General features: G+C 36.3%; 1 protein-coding gene across 5 annotated transcripts in view; it reads right to left on the bottom strand.

The window, feature by feature from the left end:
* INTS6 (integrator complex subunit 6) overlaps positions 1 to 15,141 on the bottom strand; it is a 39,158-nt gene that overhangs the window by 1,458 nt on the left and 22,559 nt on the right. For 3 of the 5 annotated variants that reach the window (XM_066313241.1, XM_066313243.1, XM_066313240.1), the window contains 13 exons: positions 13,498 to 13,681; positions 12,411 to 12,536; positions 11,426 to 11,580; positions 8,440 to 8,592; positions 8,171 to 8,303; positions 7,588 to 7,682; positions 7,055 to 7,165; positions 5,251 to 5,466; positions 5,016 to 5,142; positions 3,639 to 3,781; positions 2,835 to 3,069; positions 1,744 to 2,112; positions 1,210 to 1,303 (listed from right to left, as the gene is read on the bottom strand). In XM_066313241.1, the coding sequence (XP_066169338.1) occupies positions 1,210 to 1,303; positions 1,744 to 2,112; positions 2,835 to 3,069; positions 3,639 to 3,781; positions 5,016 to 5,142; positions 5,251 to 5,466; positions 7,055 to 7,165; positions 7,588 to 7,682; positions 8,171 to 8,303; positions 8,440 to 8,592; positions 11,426 to 11,580; positions 12,411 to 12,536; positions 13,498 to 13,681 (2,141 nt within the window). The remainder of the gene's footprint in view (positions 1 to 1,209; positions 1,304 to 1,743; positions 2,113 to 2,834; positions 3,070 to 3,638; positions 3,782 to 5,015; positions 5,143 to 5,250; positions 5,467 to 7,054; positions 7,166 to 7,587; positions 7,683 to 8,170; positions 8,304 to 8,439; positions 8,593 to 11,425; positions 11,581 to 12,410; positions 12,537 to 13,497; positions 13,682 to 15,141) is intronic. The other 2 variants (XM_066313244.1, XM_066313245.1) reach the window with 2 other exon arrangements.

Genomic DNA, 15,141 nt, shown 5'->3' with positions numbered 1-15,141 from the left:
CCTAATTTCCAGATCACAAGCCTCCCCACAATCCCTGATGCATCCAAGAGTAACAACCACTGCCAAATTTTTTAGAACTGTCAACTAAAAATAGCTAGAATAAAGAGATTGTGCAAGAGAAATGAGCTACAGGTGATCTTAAAAGCCTAATTTTACAGGCACAAATATTCCAACCCCACTAAGGGCAACCACAAACTCCAAGGGCAACAGAATTGTTTTGGTGGGCTGTGACAGTGAAGAACACAGAACATATGACTTGCAACATATGCAACAACTCTGATAAGCAATATAACAATCAAGCAAAACCACTATAAAGCAATTGTTGCTATAGGAAGAGCACAATCCACATAAATTTACATGCCCTAGTGAGCTGCAACAGAAGGCTAAGGAATCTGTATGAATGTTCAACATCCAGCATACCTTAAACTTTCTCCTAAAATTACTCCGGTTTTTAATCATGAAATTTGCTTAATGCCATGGGAAAAAAACAACTACTACAAAACAGATTAGAGAGTAAGAAGCAACTATTCTTTGAGGTTTCTGAAGTAAGCCTCAAAGTTCTGGTTATATTTACAATCCATGCAAGATCCTGGAATTACCAGTTCCCTGAAACTCAAACACTATTGGTTCTAATACATTCCTCCTTTTTTTTCTCTCAGTAAGCATGTAGGAAGCTAAGTATGGACAGTCTAAAGATACTGTAAGTAACAGTTTCTACCTGGATTAAAAAACACAGGGTTTTAAATCCTTATCAAGTCACTCTTCTTCATAGAAAAGCCACTTCCATTCCTAAAACATACCTGAATTTAAAAGCTCTTTTTAGGACAAGATTTTGAGGTGATGCTGTTTCCGAAAGCCTAATTCCCTGTAACCAGCATCTCCATTATATTTTCAAATTAGCAGTACACTCACACCTCAACTTTTTAATTGGAATGATTTTAAAGTTATCTTCTCTTTCTATACTACTGTCCATCTACATTTACAGGGATTTGGCAGCTACAGTTGCAAACATCTTTAAGCCAAAATCCAAGGGAAAAACGTAAGCTTTTACAAACAACTCCTCAAAAAGCTTACACATTTCTGCTCTTTCATAGGGAATTATTTAATTGCAGTGCAAAGCATTGTTTTCAAACAACTGCATGATTTTCCAGCAGTTATATGTGGCATGACATGGTGCAGTTTTGTAAGAATAATACAATTGTTACCTACCTTGATGCTTCTTTTATAACATTCTGTAAAAATATCAGTCGGGTTTGTAAGCTTCCTTGTACATGCTTCAGTAAAAAAAAGATTCTTTCATATTCTTAAAGGTCAAGAGAAAAGAAACATCAGTTATTTAAAAGATGCCTACACAGATATATGTTGTAATAGATTTCAGTGAAATGCAACATTCAATTTTTGTAACCTTATAAGCTGTATCTCCTATCAACTGGAGCAAGAACATCTTATTCAATGAGAATCAACATTAAAAACAACAGGATATTGCAGCTTAGGATATTACCAACGCCTATCAAGTTACTTCTAATATTGATATAAAAAACATTTTCAGGAACACTGATACGTATAGCCATGTTTTATTCACTCCTACAATGGTTTTGGCAGAGGTTTTAAAACAAATCTTTTCAGCTTTAAATTTAATTTTGCTTCAGTCTCATGGTCCAGCACACTTCTAAAATAGTGATCTAACATGAATTCTTTGTTAAACTCTCACACCAATTATCTGAAAAAATTCAGTATACTTACTCCTTCCTGGTTTTCGGATCTCTTTCATAATTTGTGCTCTTAGCTCTATATTAATCTCTCTTGAACTTCGGCAGTGCACTGGTTTTTTCCCTTTGCTAGGTGAAGACACCGTCAAGTTCTCTTCTGCACTTTGCTCTTTACTACCTGATTCCTCATGATTCTCCAAAAACCCATCAACATTCAAATTATTCCCTAAATGTTCATGGCCTGCATCTTCTGTATGAGCTGTCGGTCGATCCAATGAATTGAATGGTGAAGAGGACAATGAAAACTCTGAATCCACAGCATTTGGGAAAACATCTGGTGAAAGGGGATCTGTAACGTGATTCTCAATCACATCAACTCCAACCTCATTATTAGTTTCTGATGCTGAAAAAAAACAAGGATTACACTTGCCAGTTTCAAATTCCTTATCAACTGATACAAGTCAATGAGTCAGATCAGTATTAGAGTATTAAAACCATGCTCCAGCTCATACAATCTACTGTACATGTCAGGCATAAGAAAACTTGTTTGTGGACTATAACACTGAGCCCATCACTATCCCCTGGCAATTAATGACTTTCAAAAAAATCACAGGTACATCTTTTGTATGAAAAGGGAAATTACTGTATGAACTATCAACAAAAGAAAACCAACCTGCATAGAAAGTGATTTTATGACATGGTGTCTTTCCCCCTTTAAATCAAACTAACCTGGTTTACTTTAGTACTCTACAGCAAGAGTTACACACCCCCTCAGCTTCACACCCAGGGAAGTGATTTCACTGAGCAAAATTCAAACTTCATGCTGGGATACTTCTAGAGTGTCAAAATTTCCAGGCAAAGAAAGAAAACTCTTATCATTATCTACACTGTCTCCTCAGGAGAGAGGAAATACATTGTTTATACTTGGAATTCATATGGAAGACTTCGATCTGAATGTCTATATGAACTCTGTAATTAACACCAGATGCACACTGAAGTACTTCATTTTCAAGAGAGGGATAAAATTGACAAATTTCACAAATCACCCAGTGGTATTTTTTACACAAAAAAGATCTTGCGGAAAAATTAAAAAACAAACTTCAAAGATTTTGAAGATTTACTTACTTTTGTGAACAGCAATGGGTTTAACAAGATCAGGCTGTGCTTGTGCAATTGGTGTTGGTGGCCCTTTTCCTCCAATGTGGTTATTGACAACTGGAGGAGTCTGTGGTCGCCCTCTGAGCAGGGGGGACATACAGCGTCGCCTTTTTGGAATCCCTTGCATATTTGGTTCCCCAGGTCTTTTATGTTTATTTTGAGGTCCTGATACAAATTCATCTGCTTCATCTATCATCATTCCCTGTAGTTAATTTAACACGAAGAATTCTTAGGTTTCATACCCATAACGTAAGGCACAATCAATACCCTGATATTACCATAATGTTTAGCATGTATAAGAGTCACATACAACATGCCATTATGTTTGGAATTCCAAACTGTCAACCAGGACAAGATAAATGTGCTTAAGGCCCTTGTCCAACAGTCTGCCAAATTAGGTAAGGGAGTGGGGTGGGCCATCAAACTTCCTTTTCAGTAATTGCAAAGAGACTCATGTATTTAATACAAGAGCTCTAAGTGATATTGGCAGTTTGGTCAATTCTAAGAGACTTGGATAAAAGAGACAATCAAGACTCCCAAGCTGAGACAGGTATTTCAGTTACAATACACATCAGAGACATAATACTGGTTTTCCAATAAAGACTGCCCTCCATAACATACTGCTGATGGAAGAACATCTGAGACGCTTTCCGTAACCATTTATTTTACAAATATTTGAAAGGGTTTCTCCAATAGACTATTCAAAGAACAACATAGGTAGTAGTGCACACACAACAGCACGTTTTTAAAAAAGCTTTGCAGAAAAGTCACCTTTTTGTCCAATTTGAATGGATTGCCAAACGTATGAAGCCTTCGTGGTTGATCAGGATCAAGTTCTCGGAGTGGAGAAGGGATTTGTTTTAGATACTCCTGGTAGTTTCCCATTTGTGCTATAGGTACACTATGAACTTGATCTGTTATAACAGAGGAGTTAATTAATACACAGTACTGCTGGCATTATGAGAATTTAGTCTATATCCATTTCAAATCTCTAGTGTTCAGTCTACTATCACATGCATCAACAGAACAGCTGTACAAAGCTCACCATTTTTCTTGCCTGACTAGTATTTATAAAACTTTTGACTTCAGGAGACTTGCTCCAATGAATAAGTACATGTCTTGGGAATTTATCATTTTGACAGGAAATAAGCAATAGGTGTCATGCACAGATGTTAGTTTTCCAATGTCCCAACTTTACAACAGAGTGATGGATAGAAAAACAAACTAGGAACAAATTACAACTAAAACATTAATAAAAACAAAAGATATATTAAAGCAAATCAGTAATGCCATGCTGCCCACAGCTTTGACATAACTTAGTCCAATTTTAGCCACCCAAAACTTAATTGTCAAGACTAGCATTTTCTCAGAGCAACAGTGACTTTTGACCACTATAAATCAACAAATTCTAAAAAAATACATGGCAGCTGATTTTAAACTTGTTCTAGAGTTGCCGAGCCTTTGATAAAAAAAAAAAAATACACTAGAAGCAACTGCAGAAAAAAATCCTGAGTTAATCCTCCCTGAAGAACAACTACTCTGACAAAGTGATAAACTAATGTGAAACATACAGATGTTAATCTGACCTAAGTAGTGGCAGGACTAATGTAGCACAAGCTTTCACTTGCATTGCACTTCTCACTCTACTTATTTCAACATCTTCAGCTAAATGCCACAGAGCAGTGCCAGAAGACACAGGAAAAAAGGTAAAGGAATAAATTAGCAGACTACTAAACCATTTCCTGTTGGTTCAACAGGCAAGACAATCACAGTGGCAGCACCCAGTGAGCTAGCTTACTTTTCCACTGCTCACAACCCATTTCTACTGAGAGAGATCATAATGTTCAGAACTGCACTGTGATTTTATCAGATACATCCATGACAGTTAGGAAAAACAGCAAACAAAGAATCTCCTGTAAAAGCCCAAGTCTCCTCATACGGACTTAAAGACACAGCAGAGAATCAGCAATCTTCCCTGTCCTCACGATTTTTTTCTCTAATAAGGTAAGGAAAAAGCATCTAAAAAATCCATGCAGTTTAATGGGAGTATTAGACATCCACCAAGTTTTAAATAACTACATTATTTGTTACACTGTTTCTTAGCAATGATCATATCACAGGCAGACAAAACATAAACTGTTGTCTAACCTTCATCTTGTCCTTTGAGGAACTTGCGAGTACTCTTCAGTAAATTAGATCTCATTCGTGTTAATTGATCCAAAAGATTTCTTCTGGGTATGTCATAAGCATTTCTAAATGTCTGAGGTTTCAAATCCTATGGTTCCAGTAAATGAAATTCCAATTAATGCCAGGTAAGAAACAATATCTAGCATTTCAATGGAAGTATATTGAAAATAACAACATTACACACAGTGGTGCTTACCTTATTCAGCAAAGCTATTTGGAACCCAGCATACTCCTTCATATTGAGGTCTAGAGGTCTATGAGGAATTTCCCCAGTAATCCCCTGTAGCAGATGTTGAAAATCGTTCCTATGTGCCATAGACAGGTTGTGTGATCTGCTTCTGACCTTAATTCCAGTCTCTTGCGCTACCTTTTTGCCTACAGAGCCAATGACTCTATCGGACTCTATTTTGGCCTTAATTTGAAATAAATAAATAAATAAAATTGACAATATGCTCTTAAAAGAATTAGTCAGACTTATTCATTTTAAATTCCTACCTACAAGATTCAACAACGTGCTAACACACTACCATGACCATAACCAGGCTGACTGCTTAAGGAGTGCCTCATACATAACCACTTAATGCCTACTACTGTTTTAAATATAGTGAACAATTTCCTGCCTAGGTCTTCTGCATATTTCTCCTCTGCTGCCCATTACAGTATCTAAGCACCAATATGCATGCAATGCTTTTATTTTCATAAAATGCCGTAATTTGACTAGTAATTCTCTGTAGATCTATCTGTACTCATATAATGTTCAGCTGTTCCTGTAGAGAACAGTCAAGCTCCCAGAAGACTGATTCTCCCACAACTGTAGTTGCAATCAGTCACCCAATGGTATCAACCCTTTTTAAAGCTCAATACAAATAGTCGTAACATTAGCAAATGTGAAATATATGAAAATAACCAACTGGTTGACCAGACAGACTAAGCCCCCAATATAATGTTAGATTTGTACCAAAATTAAATGTGTTCATAAATACCAGCTTTTTTACAGAATACTGTGAAAAAGAGCCAAAAGGAATTTAGTACAACAATGGCCAATTGTGGTTTTGCAATTTTACATAAATTTATAGACTACTCAAAAATTTGAATATGTATTGAGAATGCTGAGTCTTTACTGTCAGTGCCTTTCAGAAATTACAAAAGCTTTAAGTAGAATTTGCAGTGCACATCATTACATCTTAGAGGAATCCAAGATGTCTAGGGTGAGACACCAGTTCACAGGATAGTGAGCAATATAACTGATTTAACAGGATATGCTCTAGACTTTAAGATGTTTGCTTCCTCAAATAATCACTTATATTCATGTCTTAAGAAAAAGCTGGTCAGTAAAAACTCATTAGCTAAGTTACAAGTACTTGGCACTAGTATTTCTTGAAGTTTCAAGTTCACTTTTTTTATTTTTAACATAAAGCTTAACATGCACAGTTCAAAAGTGGAGGTAGCAGGGCAGAAATGCTTTAGCTGGTGCAGGAGCCTAGTCAAAGATTAAGGCAGTATTCTGAACATAGCAATTTCAAATGGTCACTTATCATTTCTACATCTGTATCATTATTTGATATTCCCAGTTATGTCAGTTATCTTATTAACTGAATGCTTTCCACTTCATGTCACAATCCAAAGAAAGAACATTTTAATTCTGATGCATCAAGCACAAATCCCTATTTCCTGAAAAAATACTAATGCATCTTTAAAGACAACATGGTTTTTTTGAATAAAATTATGTTATCCGCACAAGTGAAAATGCTCTTAAATAGAAAAAACCCTCAACCTGTACTTTGCTATCTGTCTCTATATAGTTCAGTTTATAAAGTCTGTATTTAAATGTTATATTTTCCTTCAATTCAAAAAACCAAAATTATTTTTCACTAACTGCTTATGGGAAAGCATTAACTTGATCTTTCTGCTCCTTTTTCCTACAAAGCCACTGAACTTGAGTATTTTAAGATTATCCTCTATTAGAATAAGTTTTTACTGCTCTTTTGCTTCAACATTACCTGCTGACTCAACTTTTTGAGATATGAAATGACACTGTAACTAAGTCCATATTCCACATTGTCAGCTATAAGGTTTGGTGCTCCCATCATTCTCACAGCTTTCTTCAAAGGCTGAAACATGGAATATATTGTATGGTCATATTTAACTTTATACATACTTCAACTAACTGTACCCATTTCAAATAGAACCTGAGGTTCTGAAGGTTCAAAAAGAACAACAAAAAAAGACTCTCAGGGCAGCATTATTTGTTGGTTTAAAACAGTACAGTTTTAGAATTAGTTAACAAAATAATTAATAGTTAATACCTAATTAATAATTAGTTAAATTATTTATATAAAAGTCCCAGTGAAATTAAGAAAATTTCATAGCATTCAGGTCCCAGGTCTCCCAGAGCACTCCATTAAAAACACTATTATTATGTATGAAGTTTAACTATTCTCTCTCAAATTAATACATCTTTTACTTAAAATAGAGACCACATTCATAGTGGAAAGACAACTATAAAGCAGAAATTTTAACACAGTCACCTTACCCCAAGATAATAAGGAGGCATTGTCTTCAAATAGCTTTCAAATGACTGACGCCATTTCAACGTAGGCTTTGCCTTGTGTACTTTAAACAAGTCATCTAACGGTCATAAAAAAAGCAAAGCAACAAAATGAAAGACCTGTCTAGACAGCACTGCATCATTTTTTCTAAAGACAATTCTAGTAAAAGAAATTCTTGAAGAAATGCAAATGCAAAAATGTGATTAAAGTAGTATCTATAAGTCAACATATATACAACTAAACCAAACATACACAAGATTGACCCTGCAGCCAAAAAAAGAACCTGATAAATTATCAAACTCAATTGGTATTGAGACAAAAGATCAGGAAAAATGGCTCTTAAAAAAAATCAAAGTGAGACCAAAACATAGCTGAAAATGATGATTGAATACATCATCTTACACATTGAATCTGAGTCATGGAGGCCAGACAAATGGAGACAAGTGAAACAAGTTACTGACTACCTTTCTCCAGGTGTTATTAATACTGGCATAAATAGCAATCTATTTAGATTACATCAATGTTTTAGTTATCTACCACATAAAATTTGTATGAAGTGGTATTTACCTAGCAGTGGAAGCAGGACTGGGTAATTGTAAGGCATCACAAATAAATTCACACAATTCAACGCTGTACTAGCTTTCAAGTAACCAAAAGGATGACCAAGTTCACTGTATTTTGCACTATTGCTCACATACACCTGCAATAAAACACATTACACCAGATTTACATGCCAAGTACTGTGTTCTGAAATTTTACATCCTATTTTGATTATAAAGCAAGATTTATGAAAAACACCATTCCATAAACTTCAATTCAGCATGCATTCTACTTGCCTGCCAGCAGGTCTGAGGGGATTTTCTTTCCAGGATAAACTGGGTCAGTGGTGAAGGTTCTAATTCATATTTATCAAAAGGCAGTTTGTCAATGACCATTGGTTCACAGTCAGTACAGGAAAATTTCACCACAGGATGAGATGTGCGAGGTGGCTAAACAAAGGTATTCCACTGTTAATAAGGCTGCACAACAATTAAAATGCATTTGTGCTATGACAACTAAGGTAACAGAGCTTCTTTAAAACACATGCTTTTAAGAAACCTACTCAATACAGGATTCATTTACTCTTAATGAGTCCTAAGCAATTTATGATATCAGCAATGTCTTATTCTGAAGGAATCTTGTTTTCTAAATAAATGCCAATTACTTCACATAATAGTCTAGAGCAATATGCAACTAAGACTTCTTCCATTTACCCAAAAGCTGTACAAATGGGACTAAGTCCTAGTGGGGACAAAAAGCACGATCAATACTACTCTAGGACACATCTGTTTTCATTCCCTACAGAAGCAGGTGCTGTACTTTTGCATTTGCTAACTTTGTCAGGAGCTTCTCTATCTTGGCAAATTTAACAGTTACAAAATTCAAACAGTTATTCAAAGTGTTTGAATGTAATTATTCAATTCAAATATAATTATTCAAAGATCAAAAGCAGTATGAATTCAGAAAAAACCCAAACTTTAAAAACTCACATTTTAACTAGGCCTGAGAAAAAGTTACTTCAAGGAATTTCAGTGTTTGGATTTTTTAAATCTTTTTATTAATCACAGGAGAAAGACCTTTGTGTCTCAAGTTTCAACTGTAAGTTAACAACTTGAAATTTCTTTTCCCAAAAGGGAAAGACGATTTTCAAGGTGATGAAAATTGGAGCTGTACACTTTCCACTGAAGGGAGGAATGCAAGCTCTTACACTTACTCTGAGCCTTCCCTCAAGGCCACTATAAAATCTGAGGAAGAGCTCAATTAGGAAGCCTCCTTTCATTCATTCTACAAGTTACAGGAAGGTAACTTACATATACACAAGATGAAACAGAGAAACAACGTTTCTTGGACCATCTTCCCACTTCACCTTGAGAGCAATTCTTTTATGCCTAGGCTCTTCATTTTAGGATAAACCACCAAAACAAGTTATCTGTCAAGAGAGCTGGTCTTGCCTTGAGTGTCTGCACCCTGAGGAGGGTGGGCTCTCCAAGTGGACACCAAACAGGAGGCCCAACCAAACAGAGGAAAAACAACTCTCTTCAAAAAATATGACTAATAAGTAGTTGTGGTGGCTTTTTTGACCAAGCCACCAAGGTTATCCTAGGAATAAAAAGGCTGCTAAAGTAACTGACTACTCAGACTTGAGAAGTCCAATAATCCCTTGCTGGACAGCAGGGATTGTTTTTCTCTCTGAGCTGTTGAAGCAGCCATTTACAGGCTGATCTGCCAACATAATTATTAGCAGACTTTCACACACATTTAAGAAAATTAAGACTAATGACATCATCAAGGCTAAGAGAGTAGACTTAAGTTCTTGTGATAAAACTGTTTGAGACAACTCCACTGTGGATCAGGTAACAGGCAGGAAAAGTCAACTATTTAACTAGGAACTCTTAAGCAGACAAGATATGTTACATAAATATACACCGATTACAACATATGCTGTGTTTGAACAGTATTGAAAAACACCATCAGCAACTCAGCTCTCCAACACTGCATGAGGAAGGTATAACGCAGAGTTTCAATAGATGCCGACAAGAATTTAGCTGTATATGACAGCGCTTTGCAGTTATGAGAGCTATACACACTGCAACAGAAAAAAAATCTCATCTTTTTGCCATTTGAGTAAGTCAGGCTTTGGTAAGATTTAATTCAACAGCTCTTCACTTAGTAAGATCAATTCTATCCATCTTGATTAAGATCTGGAGTATTAAACCGTACAGACTCAACACGGCACATGGAGGCAGATACGCTACTGACAGTGATTACAAGGAACACACAGGACCAGCTCTCCTACAGAACAGCCTTTAAATACCCACTACATGACATCTTGCTTTAACAACTCCAGAAAATTTACTTTTATTCATATATGCCAGCTTGCTTGTAGTTCAGAAGGACATCCACATCCTTTAATGAATGTGGCTACAAATGCCAAAAAATATCAAACCTGTAAATATGACTAAAATTTCATACTCAATCACTCCTCAGCCACCTGTATTTCAAAGGACTTAATCTGTTTTCTAACCAAGATATAAAATTCATGGGAAGCTCAGTGAGTGTTAGTCAGCACATGTGTTCCATACCAAAAAAACAACAAGAATTCAATTAAAATCATCATGAAATGTAGGTGACCATTACACACTGCAGGAATTCTACTTTAATGATTTCAAATATAAACAAACACAAAAATGCATTATACTATACTAATGATTAGTTCTCAGACCAAAAGGCAGTGGCATACACTCTTCTGTGAAAAAAAAAAAAAAATACATTAATTCTTAATTAATAAATTAATTTAAAAGCTGATGTTTTCTCAGTTTAGGGAAACTGAAGGTGTGACTACACTGCACAACAGCAGGTTAAATCATATTCACTTGCTAGAATGAAAGTAGAACTACCACAGGGATTCAAACTGTCAAGATAATACTATCTTTTATTAACAGCCTCTATGGGGCAAGAGAACTCCACAGGCTTTTACCAAGTGCCACCATTTGATATTTTACAGGGTTCAAACACTTATGTGCACGTATTGCATCAAAAATCTGTTACAAGCAGTTTTCTAATACTTCAAAGTTACAACCCCCCCCCCCCCCCCCCCGCCATGTTATTTGCTCCTCAGTAATTGACAGTCTTGCAAGTATCACTCCCTGGATCACACTGCTTCCACACTTGCTACAAAGCAAATACATATGTCATGACTTGGAAAAAAAAAAAAATCTGTGAATAGGAAATCCTGGAATAATCCTGCACGCAGAACCCCTTTGATTTATCTTCAGTACATACCAGTGTTGGGGAATTTTGATCTGGCCAAAAGGATTCAGGAACAGGCCAGTGACCTATAGGAACCCCTGTTTTAGGGTTTGGTCTGACATAGATAAGTTTATGACAGCTGTGCCAAGGTTGGGGTCCAAAGGGTCTGGATATCTCCATCTGCCCATCTACAGAAGAAAAAGTATTTGAGTCAAAGTAGTGTTAAAACTCAAGAATGGCATTTAATAACTTCTATGATGAGTTAACGACCAATAATCCCAGGGAAGCCCTTCCTGCAGTTAATGCTATTTCTGAGAACAGCAGATAGTTGTCAGTAAGCATGTCTGCAAAAGCACAAACTGAGAAACCAAATAAACATTGAATGCTTACAGGAAGAGAGCCCAGAAAGGCAGTTATCTGAAGTCTTTCATAATAATGTTTCTTTCTCCTCCATTGTCATTAACAGACAACCCTCAAATCCAAGCATTAAAGAAGTGATTGATATACATGACTAATACTGCTGGACTTTTTATAGAAGCAAAGTAAAATTTAAAAAAATCTCTCAAACTTCTCAGTGACATCCAAAGCTAAGCCATATAGAAGGAGAAATTAATGCCACACAGGTGTATTTGCTATTTTAACTCTTAACACAGCCACTTCACTACATTAAAGAAAAAAGGATAAGCCCAGGTCTTCCCATATCATGTTATTTACATTTCTAGCTGGTTGAAAACTGCTTAAAACCCATAAATCCCCTTAACTGTGTCAGACATGAACAAATGCATTTAAAACTACCCGAGTGGTTTGACCAAATGCAGAGATATCTGGCAGCTACAGCCAGTATTTTGAGACACTATGAAGAGCTCCAGAATTAACAGCTAGGTCACTTTTGTAGTTAAGTCTCTCAATTGCAATAGTTTCCCTTTTGAGTTGACAACTACTATATCAAGTTCACGAAGTTACACTGATGACAGTCATCCCTGTTATTTGATACCACAGTGTAAAAAATTTCAAGTACCATCAATTGGTGAGGGATCTGGTCCAGCTTTTTCAAAATTTATTACCACTCCACTTTGCACTTTTTGCACCAATGACTCAAGACATTGATTCAGCATTCTTGGAGAGCACACACAATATGATCGACCTAGAATGAAACAGTCAGGTTAAAGCTCTTCAGTGTTTCTGCCCTTATTTTAACCTGGATCACTGAAAACTGCTCAACCACCACACACATGGATTTATGTGTGGATCAGGGATTTAAAACTTCTCCTGAACAATCCCTCTTTATTCAAGCAGCAAGGCAGCCTAGTGAAGCACTGACAAGTGCCTCATCAGAAATGGTTGTATTTTAGACCCTTAATGACTAACTCAAATTCTTGGTTGCATTTATGGAAAATGGGCTCCCCCTTGTGACAGACATCAACACTAAACTGTCCACAAACTTCAGCCAAAGCTTTTGCCAATACAGCCCATCTATGGTCAGAAAGCAGTGGAATCAAATCCTTTCAGAATACTTTTCAAAGCCCTTTGTTTCCTCTCTATCACATCCCCTCTGATGCACCAGAAGAAACATCATATTTTTAAAATGCAATAAACTCAGTGGCTAAGTTTGATCTGGAACACAATTTCTAAGATATTAACAATATTATCTAAAACAGGGAAGTATCAATTCTGCAGAATTGTTAAACATTCTGAAAGGCATTCTGCATGCTCTGGGGGCAAAAACATGAAACAACTCATTTCTTTCACTTTGGCTTTTTTAGACCAGAATATGACAGGAACTTACCAAAACAGTACTGCAGAATAGACTCAATTATTACAATCTCTTATTGCAATACCAAAGTGTAGTAGAAAAAAAGTTAGTTCTCTTACAAAACATTTCTGAAGAAAGTAGATTTACCCTTCCAAGACAGGCTACATTTAATTGTCTGCATAGCTTTAGTGTAGTGAGTATCTTTAGTTTCCTATCAGTCTTGTGAGTTTTTACAAGTATTGTAAGAACTTAAAGGTCCTTATTCCATGACATGAATCACACAATTCAACTAAACTGAATTATTTAGTAGTTCAGAAAGCAATGACTTGTCAAAGGAAGCAAGGGCACTCACCTCCTGTGACTTCACACATGGGTGTGATAGCAGAGTCATCCACAGGTACCCCTGTCATCTGCTCTGATTCTGGTGCTGTAATACCAGGCAAACGAAGAACCAAAGCAAATAACCTCTGATCCCATCGAAAGGGTTCCTTAGTTAACTCACTTCCAGGTAAAGGGGAATTGAGAGGTAAATGGAGCTGGAAAGGAATGTAAATCTGTGAATACTCGGCTTTTAAAAGAAACAAAAATTCAGGTTACATAGCAATGGCAATTCACTCTGTATAAGCAGACTTCTCTCTCCACACACATTTAATACCTCGTTAACAAAAATGAGACAAGACTCTAAAGGATAGCACAAGGCATCCAGAAGATCCTAGATGCTCTTTTTGCATCAGGATACTTCACAGATTAGTGGGAAAAAGAAAGCTTATCCAAACATTCAACTACAGAAGGCCTGAACAGACAGATTTGCAACAAGTAATTTCAAGTTTCAGAAAATTTGATACATCCCTGGCTGATGATACCACTGTCAGCACAAGCAAAATTCTCATTTCACCTGAAGTACTGCAGCAACAAAAGGGGAAAAAAAAATCCCCAAAGCGATGACTCAAGTACTGTGAACAATTCCATTAGCACACCAAATACAAGGGGGTTAAGCCCACATGCTGAAGCAAACTCAACACGGCCTCATTTTCTCTTATGCAGCGTTCAAAAAGAATCCCAATTCTCAACCCTCAGCTCAATGCTAGCAAGAAAGTACTAGTCTGTTCCAAAATCTGATGCAAATCTACACAAGCACTCATATATTGCCTTCATTTCTAGTTCATAGTGGTTAGAAAATTTACAGAAAGCTGCTAATAAAAGGTTTTTTGTTTGCTTGTTTTTAAGAGATACCTTGAAAGCATTAAAACCTGATTTCCAAAACCAGATACTGCAGCTATTTCTATTTACATAATTGCAGCATCTCATACTGGGAAAAACACATACCTTGATGTCTGAAAAAGTAATCAATTTATTGATACAATCTTGAAGCTACAAACAAGCATGACAGAACTACTCATAAAATGTGGCCAAGAATGGGAATATTTTGGACTTTTTAGGACACCTGATGATTCCTTCAGAATTTCTCTTTTTGCTTATGCAAGCACAGAGTTCGTGTAAGAACAAAACTATTTTCTCCAAATGTTTGAGTTTTACACAAACCTGGTCAAAGGGAGCTCAGCTGGTTTATAATGGCTTGACATGAATGTCTTTCCCCTCTACACAGAGAGCACAAAGGCTGCCTAACAATGGCAACTCAGTTAAAAGAAGTGAAAAGAATAGCCACATTCTTAGTTAACAGCCTGGAATCCTGACTGTAAGAAGAATGAATTGCAAGCACCCTGTCATCCTCACTTGGAGCTATTAAGGAATGCCATTCAAGCTTTCCTACTTACATCTGACTGAAGATGTACTATCTCCAAAAAGTATATTTGATCTGCAAAACACACCTATGTATCACATTGTTTTCCTTCGGGCAGCATATATACATATTTTTTACTCTTTTTATTTATATATATAAAGTATCCCACTTGATCCTGCACTAACAGTATCCTGAGTTTCAGTTTATCTCAGGCTACAAAATATTTCATTGGCTCAACTGGTTATATGGAGAGAA

This window comes from Sylvia atricapilla, chromosome 2, assembly GCF_009819655.1.
Source record: "Sylvia atricapilla isolate bSylAtr1 chromosome 2, bSylAtr1.pri, whole genome shotgun sequence".
Lineage (NCBI taxonomy): Eukaryota > Metazoa > Chordata > Aves > Passeriformes > Sylviidae > Sylvia > Sylvia atricapilla.
The sequence above is the reverse complement of the archived record's forward strand: the minus strand, read 5'-3'. Positions and strand labels throughout refer to the sequence as shown.